This window comes from Sciurus carolinensis, chromosome 3, assembly GCF_902686445.1.
Source record: "Sciurus carolinensis chromosome 3, mSciCar1.2, whole genome shotgun sequence".
Lineage (NCBI taxonomy): Eukaryota > Metazoa > Chordata > Mammalia > Rodentia > Sciuridae > Sciurus > Sciurus carolinensis.
In genome coordinates this window covers 24,602,234-24,619,218 of record NC_062215.1, presented here as the reverse complement: position 1 = coordinate 24,619,218, position 16,985 = coordinate 24,602,234, and the positions used below count along the sequence as shown (strand labels likewise).

Below are 16,985 nucleotides of genomic sequence, written 5' to 3'. Positions count from 1 at the left end.
CACACAGTTATGGAGGCCAGTGGGTGAAAATGCCCCTCACCCTTTATCCCACTCCTCTTGGACAGCCTGGAGGTGCCTGTCCATTTCCCAAGATTTAACAGTTGCTTTAGGGGCTGGGATGGGAATGGTGGGGCTGCTCATTATAAATTTCTTGTTTCTTAATCTCACCTTAACACTGTCCTTTCCTAAATGGTGAAACCCTCTTTATATTCCTTCTTCCTCCCAAAGAGATACTCTCTTTCTTTGTGTGTGGGGGTGGTGGGGGGGAGGATAGTGTTTGCTATGTAAAAAAAAAAAAAAAAAAAAAAGTATTAATTTACTCCATTTAATTCTTCAGGAAAGAGGAAAATTCCTCCTTTTGATTTGGTCTGTTCCTGCAACCTTACAAGGATGGGAGGAGGAAAGGTCCCTCTAGTTTTTCTGGAGAAAGGGTCACTGGGGAGAGAGAGTGAGGCACGGATGTAGAAATGGGGGACTCATGGTGTCCAGGTCTGGGTCCTCTGGAGTTTTTGAATCAATTAAAGCAAATAATGCTCTCTGTTTTCCAGCAGGCCCAGACGAGCGATTGGCCAAGGCCGGTCCCGTGACCACGAATTCCCTGCAATTTCGTCGGAGTCCTGGGTTTAATAGAGAGAGTCCCCATACGCTTGTATTTATCAGCAATATACAATTATAAAGGCCCAAATTTTAAAAAAAGAAAGAGAGAAATCTCCCCCTCCCAAAATCGCTCCATCCTATAAACCTGGGGGGGGCAGGAGGGGGGGTCCCTTCCGATCCTCCCTCCTGACGCCCCCCCCAGCAGGTCCCCTCCCCCACCATTGAAAGCCATGAATTTTGAATTTGAGAGGGAGATTGGGTTTATAAACAGCCAGCCATCGCTCGCCGAGTGTCTGACTTCCTTCCCCGCTGTCTTGGAGACATTTCAAACTTCATCAATCAAGGAGTCGACATTAATTCCTCCTCCTCCTCCTTTCGAGCAAATCTTCCCCAGCCTCCAGCCCGGCGCCTCCACCCTTCAGAGACCCGGGAGCCAAAAGCAAGCCGAAGATGGGCCTGCTCTGCTGCCACCGCCGCCGCTCCCCACCGCCCCCCCGGCCCCCGAGTTCCCCTGGATGAAAGAGAAGAAATCCGCCAAGAAACCCAGCCAATCCGCCACGTCTCCTTCCCCGGCCGCCTCCTCCGTCCCGGCCTCGGGGGTCGGATCGCCTGCAGGTCGGTAAGCGTGTTGGGGGTGGGGTGGGTGTAGCAAGAAGAGAGGGAGAAAGAGCAGCGGGGGAGGCAAAAAAAAAAAAAAAATGTGGCAAGCCTGTTGGGGTTCCCTTGCTCTGTCGATTCCTGGGATTGGGAAACAGAATATCCCGCGAGGTTCAGGCCTGGCCGCTGCCAGATATTTTTTTCCTACAGTAGATTTGGAAACCGGTGGGGAAGAGCTTTTTCTATGGTAGAAGAAAATGATTCGATTGAGGTTTTCACCCGTATGTGTGTAGAGGAATGAGTGTTGTTGGGAATGAATCTGGGAGCAGGAAAAGATGCGATCCTTCTCCCTCTCCCAACCCCAGGAGAGCGAATTTGAGAGCTAGAAAGGAAAAGGGGTGAACAACAATCTTTATTAAACCTCTCTCGGCTTAAGTTGGAAAGTTCACTGGGAAGCGGGTATCTGAGATTCTGGGAGCTAAAGGGCTCCCCGCCCCCTATGTAGCCCGTGGGCGGCTCGGAATGCTTTGCCCTGACCCGGGCGGGTTCTGCCAGCCAGGGAGGGAGCGGAAAGAACCGAAGACTGGGGAGAGCAAGCCGATTTGGTGGGAATGAGGGTTGGGAAAGGGAGGCTCCTGATACTGTTTTTGGTGGATGGGGTAGTCTTGATCTCAGCTGAACTGAAGTTGGGATGAAGACGCGACCCGCTGTGACGCCCAGCCTACTTTCCTGTAGATGGCCCGGGACTGCCCGAGGCGGGCGGTGGCGGGGCGCGCAGGCTGCGCACCGCCTACACCAACACGCAGCTGCTGGAGCTGGAGAAAGAATTTCACTTTAACAAGTACCTGTGCCGGCCTCGTCGGGTCGAGATCGCGGCCTTGCTGGACCTCACCGAAAGGCAGGTCAAAGTCTGGTTCCAGAACCGGCGCATGAAGCACAAGAGGCAGACGCAGCACCGAGAACCGCTGGACGGGGAGTCAGCCTGCCCGGGTGTCCTAGAGGAAACTGGCGACCTAGCTGAGGAGCCAGCGGCCAGCCCGGGCGGCCCCTCCGTTTCTCGTGTGGTGCGGGAAGCCTGCCTTTACCCCGCTGAAGTTGTGCCGGGGCCCCCAGGCCCTGAGCCTTTGGCAGCTCACTTGGAGGGTGCGGGTGCGCGGAGCCCGGACTGCGCCCTGCGCAGAGCGGGAGGCCTGGAGCCGGAGTCATTGCCAGAAGACGCCTTTCCGGAGCGGCAGGATTCGCCTTTCCTGCCAGACCTCAACTTCTTTGCCGCCGACTCTTGTCTCCAGCTGTCCGGAGGCCTTTCCCCCAACCTACAGGGCTCGCTCGACAGCCCAATCCCTTTTTCCGAGGAAGAGCTGGACTTCTTCACGAGCACGCTTTGTGCCATCGACCTGCAGTTTCCCTAAACCGTTTCCTTTCCTGACCCTTTTCGCCCCCCGCCCTCCACTGCGTCTGTTGGAAAAATCGAGCTTCCTCCACCCCCGGTCGCATTTACTTATGTGTTTTGCTAAAATTCAGGTATTATCAAATTAGCATTTAATCTACTCCCTTTTCTTTTTGTTCCTTTTTAAAATCACACAGAAAAACTCCGTTTGTTAGACTACTTCCAACGAAATCTCAGGAATAATTAAACTCCAGGGGGGCTTTCTTAAAAGGAACTAGAGGGACCTATTTTCCTCCCTTTTTTTAAGTTTTAGACTGTAGTTTATTTATTAAAATTCTTTAATAATAGGAAAAGGGGAAAGTATTTATTGTACATTATTTTCATAGATTAAATAAAATGTCTTTATAATACGAAAACGAGTGTTTGTGTTGGGACCCAGCCCTTTCCCGGTCCCCAAGGCCTCGTCTCACTTCTCCAGGACCCATTTGAGGTTGGTCTGGTTCAGCGGCCCAAGCTTCGGCAAAGCCCGGGGGCTGGCAAAGTCCGGGTGGTACAAAGGTAGCTCCATTTGTTGGCCACTTCTTGGCCTGAGATTCCAGGATGAGTTCGGGGTTTACTGGAAGCTTGGTTACCTTCTTGTCTCCAAACCGACAAGGTCCTGCATGGATGTTCCCTATGCCTCTGCTTAGAAATAAAAGTGGACGGGTGGAGAGAGAGGGTGTGCTGTGAACAGAAGAGGATGCAAGGAGAGGAAGCCTCGGGGACAGGCCTCAGGGTTGTTGGAGAAGCAGAGGTTTTGCTTAATTAGGAGGGGTCCAAGAGCTTCCCAGATTCGGTGCCCTAAGCCGGTGGAGGGACTTTATTGGGAACTTCAGAAGCCTGGGAACCGGAGGCCTGGGATGTGGAGCCGGACTTCCTAGGGGCTGTAGGTTACCAAAGAGTGGAGAAGGAGTCGGGGTTTTCCTTGAGAAGCAGGCCTGTTGTCCAGAAATGGTAACAACTGGCCTCCAAGTGGGTGAGAAAAGAGGCCGGCTGAGAAATGTAGCGCGGCCGAATACCGATGTTCCTAGGTCTGCGCTGTCAACCCGGGCTCCTGGGAATGGGAGAGCATCTTAGGAGCAGCGGGGCGACAGGCCCGGGCAGCATCAGAAGGCGTTCAGGGAAGAAAGGAGCAGCCAGGAGAGTGGGAGGGAGATGGGGAAGCAAGGAAGATGCTCAAAATGGCGCTGGAGCCAGGCAGCGGAAAGGACGAGGGAAGAGACTGAGGCGGCCATGACAGCCGCTGCGGGACGCGCGGGGGTCCGGCCCGGGTCTGCCCCCACCTTCTCCCTGCGGGAGCTTCCAGACCAGAGGGAAGAACAGAGACCTGGGAACCGTCTGTTTTTTTTTTTTTTTTTTTTTTTTTTTTTGTTTTTTTTTGTTTTGTTTTGTTTTAATGAGTCCAACGGATGCTGAGGGCCATACTGATGGAAGGAGAATCCGCGTGGATGTGGGAAGAGGGAGGTCTTGGGGCCCGGGTCTGCCTAGCTTTGTGTGAATTTTGATCATTCGCTCTGGGATTTGAAGCGCGGCCAGAGCTTTCTCCAAATGCAGACCCACCTGTCTTGGCCAACAACTTCATTTAGCTTCTCAACACCACTTCCTACACCCCCGCCCCCTACCCCCGTACACCGCGCCCTTCCTTGCTCCTTGTAAAGCTGGTGAGCGCGCTGCAAGGATCGATCTCTCCCATCTGCTTCCTGGTTTGTTCTCGCGAACATAGAGATTTAAAGGACCCTGGAAAGCCATTCATCCTCCTTCGGTTTATTTAATATTTCTCCGGCTCAGAAACAGACACCGTGGGGCTACCTCCCTGGCAGATGCTGCAGTTCTCTGAAAGCAGTTCATTTCCTGGGCCTCTCAGACTTTCCCCTGGACCAGCAGGACGGGGACTTGGAGTACCAGGCACTGAGAGGCAGCAAGTGCCAGGATAAGCCAGGAGACAGCCTAGGTCCTGACATATAGGACTAGGCAGGCCCAATGAGTTTCTTTAACCGGCCCCTCAGTGCAGGAAGTACACATATTTTATTCAGCTGGAATTTAATCCCTTAAACTGTCTTAATATAGAATTCATCTCGTGCATTAAATAATCTTATGTCATGTTAAATTGCACTTATTTCTTTCATAAATAAATTAATATAGAACAATTAGATGTGTTATTGTAATAATATCATGTATCTTATTAGTTTATTTTCCCTCATAAAATATATAGGTATGAAATAAATTCAATATATTAAAGTAATAATACACAGCTTATTGGCTTGTGTGTTTATTTTCCCCATAAATAAGTGAATATACAATATATTAAAACCACGCTATACATCTCATTGGGCTGTGTGTTTATTTCTCCATAAAATATGCCCACAGGCAGTGTTTAACATCTTAAAAATCACAGCACATAAGCCATCTCTACACCAGCAAAATGAAAGAGACATTTCAGCTGGAGCTTTGATTTCTATGGACAGCCAAACTAGATAATTTGGTCTAATTAAAAACGCTCTTGCAGCTATAGCAGGTTGTTACAAAGATCAAGAATACCAGAAGGATCTCACTAATTAACCACCTTCCAGCTTTCTTTGGTCAAAAGGAGAGCACCCTTTATCAATGCCAAAAAATGCAGGAGCTGCTGTGCTGGAGAGAAACCCCATTCAGGGATCATGGTCTGCAATACTCAGGGGGCCCTGAGGCTCCCATGCTCTAGAGTCTGGCTACTTGATGGGCCAGCAGCATCAGCATTAGCTCAGATAGTTAGAAATGCAGAATCTTAGGTCCCGCTCCAGACCTGCTAAATCAGAATCTGCAATTTAGCAGGCCCCTAAGTGATTTATAGTCATATTAAAGTTTGCTAGACCACAGTGCCACTTTGCTTCTTGCCTTCCTCCATGCTTAAGAATTTTAAATCTATCTTAAGTGACCACTATCTTCCAATCCTATATACCCAAACCAGTAGCCCAAAGGGCAAGGAATTTCAGCTGCTGCCTGTGTTTGTCATGATTCCCTCTGCCAAATGACTGGAGAGCCAGGAGAGTCCAGCCAAAGGCTCAATCTACATGTTTAGATTTATGCATTTCCAGTTTCCTGGGGGTGAGAAGTTTCCAATCTAGGAAATCAGGGGATTTAACATTTCCCTTGGCTAATTACTGGAGAGGAGTTGGAATTCTTTTTATAGGAAACAAACGAGGCTGTTTCTCTCTGTTCACAAACTCACCATCTCTGGTGATACCAGGAAAGAATAAAGAGGCAATGTATTTCCAGAAGGAAATGACTCCCATCTTCAATCTACCCTCTCAAGCTAAAGTCAAATTCAAGGGAATGCTTGCCAAAGTAGGATTCATAAAGAAACAGGATTTGAAATATTTGTGTTCTAAATAATCTCCTGCTGTTTCATCTCTGGAGTCAACTTCTTTAACTAGAACTTTAACAGCTGGCAATAGAGAAGGAAGGGAAGAGGAGTAGTTCCCAGGTGGGACAGTATACCTGCTCATGGCAGCAGGCTACAGGGCAGTGCCAGGCAGGTATGTGCCATTCACTTGTCCTATCCTGATTAGGGCAGGGCTTCTCTTGGGTCAGGACCAATTTTAAGTGGTTTGTAGCATAGACAGTTTATAAATTGACTGGTTGAACTGGGAAGGTTTCAGTGCAGACCAGAAAACTGCAGGTCAATCTGCCCTACTCTTGGTGAATCATTCATATAAGAAGAATGGCTCATTACTATTATGGTAAAAGAAAGGATCATTAGATCAAAGAATAACCTGGAATTATTTTTTTTAAGTTAATTTATGCCTGGTCAAGTCTCCTACCCTTTCTGGACCTCAGTTTCTCTATCTGTGATGGAAGTTGAAAAATTAAATATTTCCAACAATGTGCTCTGCATTAATATATGACAAAAGTATATTTGTTAGTTTTCACAGTTCATTAAATATTTATTATATTTGGATTTTTGAGTGACTCTTGGTGTTTGATAATAACCTATCCCAGTTTCCTGATTGGAACCATTTTAACAGATTTTAATTTGTATCTTTACACCAAAAATCATGTCCCCAATCATTAAAAGAGTAGGGAGAGAAATCTTTTCAACAAGCATGTCAATGGGTGCAGTGCTATGTACCAGGAATTCAATAAATATGAATATACAGAAGAGTCCTAGCCAAGTTCCTCTCTGGTTTTCATCCTCTGCCACCTTCCTCAATGTTAGGCTATATTTATTCTTCTTTAAAAGACAGGAGGCCGATTAGTATAAAAAGAGTCACCAAACTTCTTATTTGACATGGTGTAGCAGATTTTATCTGGTTATTGGGCATCAGAGCATAGTCACGGATTTTGCGTTTCCCTAAACAGTCCTGCTGAATTCCGTGAACCACTTTTCCTCCAAGTTTCTGACAAGTACTGGTCCCACTGTGTAGCTTCTTGGAATATGCTTTCAGTCAAGAGCATGTCCTCACTGTGCAGAAGGTGGCTTCTAGGGTCTCTCTTCATCTCCTCTGTTGTGGCTGCTGTAGCCCAGATCCTACATTGACTTCTCCAGTCCAGCTCTGCTTTCCTGCCCATATACTCTTTCCACTTCCAGTGCTAAGGAAGGTAGTACCTGAAGGAAATCTAACAAACTACTCTACTCAGTGGAGAGTGAACAGTGAACCTTTTAGAGGTTGGAGTGTAGCTCAGTGACAGAGTCCTTGCCTATCTCTAGCATGCTAGAGGTCCTGGATAAAATAACAATACCTTCCCTAACTCCCAACCACCACAGAAAAGTCACAGTAGGAACAGTCATTCAGATTCAAATTCATCTCGACCAGTGTTTGATAAGGTTTCCAAAGTGGATATTTTGGTCCAAACTATCACATTTGGATAAACCTAGGTAAGTAGAAAGTTATTTCAATTCTTCATGTCACTCTAATCTTTTCTCTTAGATCCCAATCAGGGTAGTGAATGTAGCTCAGTGGTAGAACACTTGCCTAGCATGTGTGAGGCCCTGAGTTCAATCCTCAGCACTGAAAAAAAAAATTCTAATCATTATTTCAATATGCCTCCAGTTATTCACTCCAGGTGAAAGTTTGCATCCTGTTGATTTATCCAGATCCCAGAAGTCAGGTTCAACTCTTCCCCCACTCTGGAAAGGACATTTAGGCCTCAAGAAACAGGAGACAACTTCCTCCCTAGATAACTTTACCCAAATATTAGGAAAATCAGGAAGGCATTTCTAATAGTCAACTGTAAACTTTTTAATAATTGGGGCATCTTTGTAGACATTAAATATTAGGCTTTAGTTTTCAAAAAAATTCGTCAGCTTAGAAGACAATTCTTTACCCAAATAAGCCAGCCTACTCCATCCTCAATAAAATTTGCATATGATAAAGTACATATTGTATAATATATGGAGATAAGTTACATAAAAGAACAGCATATATGCTAGTCTCCTATTTCATATTTCCATATTTTAATATGCTAGTTATATTAAAAAAGAAGACTGACTCATACTATTTTGAAATGATAATGTTAGTATCATACATGTATAGAGTTTTCTATGGTTTATATTTTCTTGTTTGCTTTAATCGTACTAAAAATGCAGAAAACTTAGTAATATTAAACACATTGTTCTAGGAGGCTAAGACTCAGAGAAATTAAGAAACTTGTTTAGCACTGAGGGCACAGATCAGTGGTAGAACATTTGCCTAGTGTATGTGAGAGGCCCTGGGTTCAATCAGAGAGAGAGAGAGAGAAAGGAAAGAAATTTTTGAGGGTCATAGTGCTAAGAAATGACCAAACAAGGACTCGAACCCAAGTATTCTGGCCCCAAACTTAGTATTCATGTCATTACAATATGCACTGTCCATAGTCTAAGGTTCTAAATCAGATTCATGACAGTGTAATTATCTGATATTAAAAGAAACAATGGTGAATTCAGATTCCATTTTCCCCCAAAAGGAACAAGAAGCCATCTCTTGGAAAAAATTATAACCCTGGTCATCCTTCTAGTTTTGAAGCTCCAACTTTGATCTTGGGTTTGGCCTCCCAAAATTTGAACTGGGGAGAGCAGATAGAGAATCTTGAGGCCTAATGAAAGAACCGCTAGATTGCTCCTGCCAACTACCCAATCTAAGAGCTGCCTCCACAGAAAGGACCAGAAAGGTGCAAACTTTTTCCTCCACTCCCTTTTTACTGAGGACTGAATCCAGAGGTGCTTTACCACTGAACTACATTCCCGGGTTCCCAGTTTTTTTAAAAACTTTTTTATTTTGAGACGGGGGTCTCCCTAAGTTGTCCAGGCTGGCCTTGAACTTTCAGTCCTCCTGTCTCATTCTCTTGAGAAGAATAGCTGGCAGAATCTGGGTACAGACTTCTAACATCCCTATTGTGATCAGAATGGTTTATATTCTTAGTATAAGGACCAATAATCCTCCAAGATAATTTCAGTTCTAAACATGCCTATGTTCTCTATGTCTGTGTGTTAACTGACCATACAGACAGGGAAATCAACTTTAGGAGAGTTGGGGACCAGATCTGTTTGGTTCTCCCAGGCCTTTTCTTTGCCAGGGGCGTAGGGATTGAACCCAGGGCCTCATTCATGCTAGGCAGGCACTTTACCACCTGAGCTATATCCCCAACCCTTCTAGTCCTTTGAGATGGTGCTGGGAAAGTCAATAGGAATTTTGGAAAGTTTTAATGTACCTGCAGTAAGAAGGAAGGTGGCGAGACTCAGGGATAAATTGGAGTGCATAGTGAATTTGGAGAATGGAAATCAAAGTAATTGCTACTGTTGACAGTATAATTTGAGGTACTTTTTATTTTCTTTCTTCCCTTCCTTTCTTCCTGCCTTCTTTCCTCCTCCTCTTTCTTTTGCTTTCCTTTCTTTAATACTATGGATCAAATCCAGGGCCTCGTGCATACTAGGTGGGTGCTGTCTGCTGAACTTTGCCCCCAATCCCCCTCTTTTCCTCCTGTTAATAATGACAGATTGGGGCTGGGGAGATAGCTCAGTTGGTAAAGTGCTTGCCTTGCAAGCACAAGGCCCTGGGTTCGATCCCCAGCACCAAAAAAAAAAAAAAAAAAAAAAAAAAAAAAAATGACAGATTGTTGGTGACTTCAGCTGCTATAGGAGTGCATTTCCTCAACTCCTAGATGGATTTGCACAGTTCTATCAAACAGACTTGGAATTTGTTTCTTCCTTTAGACTCAAATTGGACCCTTAATTAGGAGGGCAAGGGATGGGGTGAGAAGGTTCTCTTTGGAACAGAGGAAAGGTAGAGAGTGAAGTCTTGTCACTCAGAGGCAGGGCAACCAGGTCAGATATAGGCCTTGCTCAGACTTGGTGTTAGAAGACAAACCCTAGTTCCCTACACCTGGAGGTCTCAGCTTCTGTGAAAGCCATCTTAAAATGAGAAGAAAGGCTGGGTGCTATAGCACCATCCTGTAATTCCAGAGGCTCCAGAGGCTGAGGCAGGAGGATTCCAAGTTTGAGGGCAGCCTCAACAATTTGGTGAGGCCCTAAGCAACTTAGTGAGTCTGGGACCCTGTCTTAAAATTAGAAAATAAGAAATAAAAAGGACTCAGGATATAGCTCAGTGGTAAAGTGCCCTAGGTTCTATCACCAGTACTTACAAAAGTAAGTGAATAAATAAATAAATGAGAAAAAATCGGGATTAACTACAAACTTTCTCCCCAAGAGGTGGAATAGAAAGAAATCTGCTCATTCCCACCTCAATAATCCTTTTCTCTTCAATCCTTCTGCACACAACCCTCCCCATCTCAATTCTCTCTTTTGTCTGGCCTCATCCCTTTGACACATGAACATTCTCTCACCCTCCCCCATTGCATCTCTCTTAAAGAAGTTAGGAGCTGGTTCCCCTGCCCACAACTTGTCTGAAGAAGAACACCTGTGAAGAGGGAAGGGTGACAGGAGTTCTGTGAAGGGATTGGAGCTCTTTGCTAGATGGGGGCTCACAGTTATTAGGGAAGAAAAAAGCAGTGTGATTCTGGAGATTGGAGTAGAGAACAGGAGGGGCAACTATAGAGACAGATACAGACAAGGAGGAGGATTGGGAGCCAGAAGATGGAGACACATTGAGAGAGACAACTCTGGAGTCCTTTGTGGAGGAGTGAGTGCATACCCTGCCCTTTTGGGGGTGGGGAAACCTGAGAAGTTTTGAAGGTCCTCCGTGAGCCTGTAACCACCTGCTTCCCCTTCCTCTCCTGAGCTCACTTGTTTACAGAGATCCCTTCCTGAACTCCTGCCCTCCTGGACTTGCCCTAACTCTGGCCCCAGGATTCTGGTCAGGCAGACACCCTGACAGGTTACAAATGAGTGTGGGTGTTGGATTTCTCCAAGCTCTTGTCCTCAGAGTCTGGAGGAGGAGGAGAATCAATGGGTGTCTACTTAAAAGCTCTTCTAGTTTCATCCAGGATCTGAGAGAGCAAGTAAGACATTTCCTGTTATTCTTCCCCAACCCAACAGACACACTGAGCAGAAAGAGGTAAGGGTGCACTTCTTACCCTTAGAATTGAGAGTCCCAGTTGGGTGCAGTGGCAAGCTTGTAATCCCAACAACCCAGGAGACTGAAGCAAGAGGATCATGAGTTCGAGGCCAGCCTCAGCAATTTAGCAACTTTGAGACCCTGTTTCAAAATAAAAATTAAAAGGTCTGGGGACTTCGGTCAATGACAGAGTACCCCTGGGTTCAATCTCTGGTACCAAAAAAAAAAAAAAAAAAAAAAAAAAAGAAAAGAAAGAAGTCAGAGTAGTCCCAGGGCCTCTGCACTGATTTTTCCCATTCTCTGAGAAAACTTCCTTTATATATTCTGGAAATTCATGGAAATTTGAGTCATTTTCAACACTTAATTGGTATTGAATTTATGGATTTGTGGCTAGGGATTTTTTTTTTTTTCTAAAGGACATGGAGGGTGGTGAAGGAGAGAAAGGGTAGGAGGGAACCAGAGTGCAGGGCCTCCACTAGTTTTAAACATTTGGGAAAGAAAATAAAAATTCCCCTTCTTTTCACCCCCCTGTATACATCACCTAGCTCTGCTCATTCTGGCTCTCTGGAGAGATATAGGGAGTTATTTAAGTCTGAGTGAGTGAGCCAGCTACAGCTATGGATGGCTAGAGAGAGGATAAATACATCTAGCGAGATGAGTTGATGGATAGGTAGGGAACGAATATAAATATGGAGAGAGATGGACGAACAGAGAGATGGATTGAGACAGAGAGAATATAAAGAGAGGCTGAGGGAGAGAAATGGATGCGTGAATGAGGAGAGAGCATTTATGCAGAGAGATGGAGAGAGGAATGGGGCGTTTTTCATCCTCTTCTCCACATCTCTATAGTCCTGGCTTGCTCCCTCAAATGCCATTTTCCCACCCCTTGCTTAATGAATTCTTCCTCTGGATTCTAGACCCTGCCTCACACCCTTAGGTGTTTTTCCACCCCACCCCACCCCCTCTTCACAGTCATCCATTTGGCCCAAGATAACATACCTCACCCCGCTGTCCTAGCCCATCACCCCAAGACAAATTGGGAGAAGGAAACCCAGAGTGGGAATTCTGGGCAAAGTAAAGAAGCTAGGTTCCCCACCTCCAGGTCTACAGCCTTGGGGGGAGGCTTCTTTTAGGGGTGGGAAGATCCAGGGGCAGCTGGGTTGAATTTATCCAAATCTAATAACCCAGAGCCTATTGAAGGCCTTGGGGGTTGGGAGGGGAGAAAAAAGTCTTGAATATTCTTCAAACTTTCCCCCCCTCTCCCTCTGGTCCCTTCTTTCCAAAAGTCTTTGAAGAAAGATGTTTTTGACGCTTCCATGTCGCTCTCAGATGGATGGGCTGCCGGTGATTGAAGTGTCTTTGTCATGCTAATGCTTGGGGGCTGATGGATGGGCGCTGGGGCTGCCAAACTCTGGCCCGCTTTGCCCATTGGCCTGGGAGAGATCACATGTGCCCCCCCACCCCCACTCCCTACCCCTTTCCTAGGGGAGCGCTGGCCCAGGCGATCTGGCCCAGGCCATGGATGCAAGCCTCATCGCTGTGACATACTGCCGAAAGGTTGTAGGGCAAGAGGGTGTCTCCCCGAAAAGGGCCGACCCTCCTGCGGCCTCGACGCATGGACTATAATAGGATGAACTCCTTCTTAGAGTACCCTCTCTGTAACCGGGGACCTAACGCCTACAGCGCCCACAGCGCCCCAACCTCCTTCCCCGCCAGTTCGGCTCCTGCCATTGACAGCTACTCAGGCGAGGGCCGCTATGGCGGGGGACTGCCCAGCCCCGTGCTGCAGCAGAACTCGGGCTATCCCGTCCAGCAGCCGCCTTCAGCGCTGGGGGTGCCCTTCCCCAGCTCCGCGCCCTCGGGGTATGCCCCGGCCGCCTGCAGTCCCAGCTATGGGCCTTCTCAATATTACCCTTTGGGCCAATCGGAAGGAGAAGGAGGCTATTTTCATCCGTCGAGCTACGCTGCCCAGCTAGGGGGCTTGTCCGACGGCTACGGAGCGGGTGGAGCCGGCCCTGGGCCCTACCCTCCGCCACAGCCCCCTTACGGGAACGAGCAGACCGCGAGCTTTGCACCGGCCTACGCAGATCTCCTCTCCGAGGACAAGGAATCATCATCTTGCGCGTCAGAATCCAGCACCCCCACGGCCCGGACCTTCGACTGGATGAAGGTTAAGAGGAACCCACCCAAGACAGGTAGGGCTCAGACGTGGCTGCCCCCTCTTCCGGGCCCAAGGCAGCTTAGTTGTCCCTGCACTGAGGTGTCTTGGTCCCGGGTTGGGTTCTTTTCTCAGCCGCTCTGGTAGAGGCAGGTGAGTGTACTCCGCCAAATCAGTGAGATCTTCCCATCTAGCAAGTGCAGGGCCACCCCCAAGAGTAGGTCTCTATACACACCCCACTTCCTGATCTGTTCGCCCAGCATGGGGGCCCAGGACCTGCTGCGTTGGGCTGGGGATGGAAGTATGGGGAAGGTTGCTCCAGGTTTGAAGATCACCACTGGGCTGCCTGGTGATCCGCAGGGACCTTGAGAACTGTGGACAGAATGGTGAATGAGGGTGCAGAGCTGGACTGGGAGGAGCGGAGGGGAGGGAGAGAGGTGAGAGAACTGACGTGGCCTTTCTTCCCGCCCCGCCCCTAGCGAAGGTGTCGGAGCTGGGACTGGGCGCGACCGGCGGCCTCCGCACCAACTTCACCACGCGGCAGCTGACTGAACTGGAGAAGGAGTTCCATTTCAACAAGTACCTCAGCCGAGCTCGGAGGGTGGAGATTGCTGCTACCCTGGAGCTCAATGAAACGCAGGTCAAGATTTGGTTCCAGAACCGGCGCATGAAGCAGAAGAAGCGCGAACGAGAGGGAAGCCGGGTACCCCCAGCTCCTCCAGGTTGCCCCAAGGAGGCAGCCGGAGATGCCTCGGACCAGTCGACAGGCACCTCCCCGGAAGCCTCGCCCAGCTCCATCACCTCCTGAACTGAACTTTCCCATCCACCCCTGGAGAGCCCTAGTCCAGCCCCCCTCTTGTCCTTCTCCAACTTCACTGCCCTGGTGATCCTTACCAAGACTAGGACACCAGTTTAGATGGAGAGGGAAGATTTTTCTCAGATCTAGGAAAGGGGGGCTTGATGGCTTGGGGATCAGGACTGGGGGCCTGAGAAATACCCAACCTGTCAAAGGTGGAGGGACTGGATGGGCTTCCCCCTGACTTTGATCTGGGGATCCACTCAAGCATGAGTAAGGGCGAGAGCCAGCCCATCTTCATGGGTTCTCCTTTCCCTTCTAACTTTGGTCTATTCAGTTCAGTGCCTTTAAGCTTTGAGGATGCTCCTTATGCACTCTTATCCTAACTTCCCTTTCTAGGCTTGGGATAGAGAGAAGGCCTTGGATTTTCTTATATGGGGGTATTTGAGTGCAGATGTATTATTATCAGCAACCCTTAATCTCAATCCTTAATACGTCACCCACAGACTACAATAGCACCAGCTCCCTTGTGACAGACCAAAAAGACGCCCATCTAGCCCTGTTAACCCTCTCCTGGCACACGTGTATTGCACTAACACAGTCTCCAGAGGTTGTTTTCTGAGACCTGCCTCCTCCAATTAACGACCTCATTACTAAGTCACCAAAGTGTTTTGGAACTTGGTATGTCGGAGACTTCTGGAATACTGTGCAAGGCCTGCCCTCAGCAAGCCTCAACCAGGAAGGCACAGGCATGCCCCCACTACATTTCCCCTATTTATTGCCTCCTGGAAAACCCAGGAATCTCTTTCTCATCTCCATCACTACCCCTGGGGGTCTTCCCTCACCTCCCTATCCCAGGGAGGATCAGGTATAGTGAGAGCTCTCAGCAACTGCAAGCATTTCTCTGACCTTTGGAGATATCATTTCTCTGAACCTTGGAGATAGTGGAGACACCATTTGAGTTTCTGGAAAACTGAGCACCAAACAAGTCAGGTTCTCTCTGTACCTCTAACTACCTCATTTCAATAAAGTCTGTGTTTTCTTCTGCTTCCTTCTTGCTTCAGCACCTCCCTTAAACTCATGAGTTCTGGGGAAGAGGTGAGGAAAGAGTTGGTGCTGGCTGGTTGGGTTGGAAAGAGCTGAGGTTTATCCCAGTTGGATACAGAGAAGGCATTACTGGAGGTGGGCTTAAGGTGAATTGGGCCTCATGCACTCAGACCTGGCAGTGGTTAGTCCACTGGTCATTGGCAGAACCAGGGAAAATGGAGAAAGTGGAGGGGTGAGACAGTACTGAGATGTTCTGGAGAGAAAGGCAGGAGTAGAGAACAGATCTGTTTGCAGAGGACAAAAAGATGCAATAAGAGGAGGAGGAAATGTGGGGGAAAGCAGAGGAAACTGGGCCCTTTCTCTTTCCCTTTCCCCAACTCCCTCCTGCCCAGAACTAGGCAGAAGTCTGCTGAAGGAGTGAAGCAGGATAGGGATGAGGTTGTGTGATGCCTTCCCTTTTATTCTTGCTCAAGGATAGGATGGGTCGCTGACAAATTCCCGACTGGCACACAAACAAATCGCTCCCCTCAAGCCGGCGTCCTTCCAAACAGCGACTCAACCGGACTTCGGGAGTCTTAGTGGTTGCAAGAGTCGGGTCACAGCCGGCTCCCCTTCAAGCCTTCAAGTGCCTTTCCGCCGGGGCTCAAGGTGAACGCCCTCAGTCTCAGGGCGTTGGACCGCAGGAAGGAGGTGGCCACGAAAGGGCCGCTTGGGGTGGGGTGCGGGCCCAGGGGCGGCGGCCCGAGATGAAGTGGGGGAAGGCCGCCGAGGTAAGCGGGACCGGCGCTGACCTTTTTACCTCGAAGCGCCTCTGGGCTTTCCACACAAGCCAGCGGCGCGCCTGCGGGGGCAGCTATTGTCTCTGGGCTGGTCCCACTGGCAAACCTTTGGTGGGCGGAGGCCGGGAGCCTCAGGAAGCTCTGCAGCGGCCAACAAACCGCCACCGCTCACTCGCCTGGCGGTGCCTTGGAAATGACGCGGGCCTCTGGGCTCCAGGCCCAAGTTTATTGATTCCGGTTACCCTGGAGCCCCCATACCTAGGGCCAGGACAGCACCGCTGGGGGTGCAGCGGTGACTAAGGCTGGGGCCTCTTATCTTGCTCCCCCGTCCCGCAATCTGTTTAATTCGCGACCCTTTGAAAGGAAGAGAGGCAGAGAAACATGTGTATGTGGAGTGTATATAAGCAACGCCAAGCATTTGCTTCCTCATGAAATTGGTGTCAGCGTTATCAATAATTGCACAGCCCAGCTGGAGAGGAAGAGAGGTATTTTGCAAGAGGAAGTTCAGTTTTCCCAGGGGCTGCTTTCTTACCCCCTGTCTTTTAAAAAAAAACCTCTATTAACTGCTTTTTCTGCATTTAATAGAAATAGCCACCAAGTTTGGCTTCCCCAAAGGTCACCTTGGCAGATGGGACAGAGCAAGTGCCTTTGGAAACAAAACTTCCCTTGCTTGGAGTCAGTTAATATGAGCGGTAGAACCTTCTGGTTGGGGTATTTGTAGATCCTACCAACTTTATCCACTTTGGACAGGTGGACAGAAAGGCCAGGGGAGGAAGGTCCAGTGGTTAGAGCAAAGTTGGATCATAAGGATGGTGGAGCAGGGTCTCAGACTGGGAGTGACAGGTCCTGAGGGAGAGGCAGAGGGAGAGGTCAGGAGAAAAAGAAGGCTGTTGCATTTGATTTTTGGTCATAGAAGAAGGAGCCATCAGATTCCTCCAGGGAGGGTTGAGGGGCAAATCAATTCTTCATTAACAGAGAGACAGGCTCAACATAATCCACAATGAATCAGTCTCCTATCTCTTTAACAGGTCTCTTCCTGATTTTGCACTCTCCTGCTTGAATCACACTTCCAATCTAAGTACCCCCCCAACAGATCTACAGAAAGACATTAATTTGG

General features: G+C 48.4%; 2 protein-coding genes across 2 annotated transcripts in view; both read left to right on the top strand.

The window, feature by feature from the left end:
* Window positions 1-4,872, top strand: part of Hoxb2 (homeobox B2) — a 32,286-nt gene extending 27,414 nt beyond the window's left edge. The window contains exons 3-4 of the mRNA XM_047546947.1: window positions 549-1,212; window positions 1,930-4,872. Of these exons, the coding sequence (XP_047402903.1) occupies window positions 828-1,212; window positions 1,930-2,603 (1,059 nt within the window). The 5' untranslated portion in view covers window positions 549-827 and the 3' untranslated portion in view covers window positions 2,604-4,872. The remainder of the gene's footprint in view (window positions 1-548; window positions 1,213-1,929) is intronic.
* Window positions 4,873-11,398: 6,526 nt separating this feature from the next.
* Hoxb1 (homeobox B1) lies at window positions 11,399-15,053 on the top strand. Its single transcript, XM_047545530.1, has 2 exons — window positions 11,399-13,283; window positions 13,726-15,053. The coding sequence occupies exons 1-2, from the start codon at window positions 12,704-12,706 to the stop codon at window positions 14,052-14,054; spliced, it is 909 nt and encodes a 302-aa protein (XP_047401486.1). The 5' UTR covers window positions 11,399-12,703; the 3' UTR covers window positions 14,055-15,053.
* The last annotated feature ends 1,932 nt before the right edge of the window (window positions 15,054-16,985 follow it).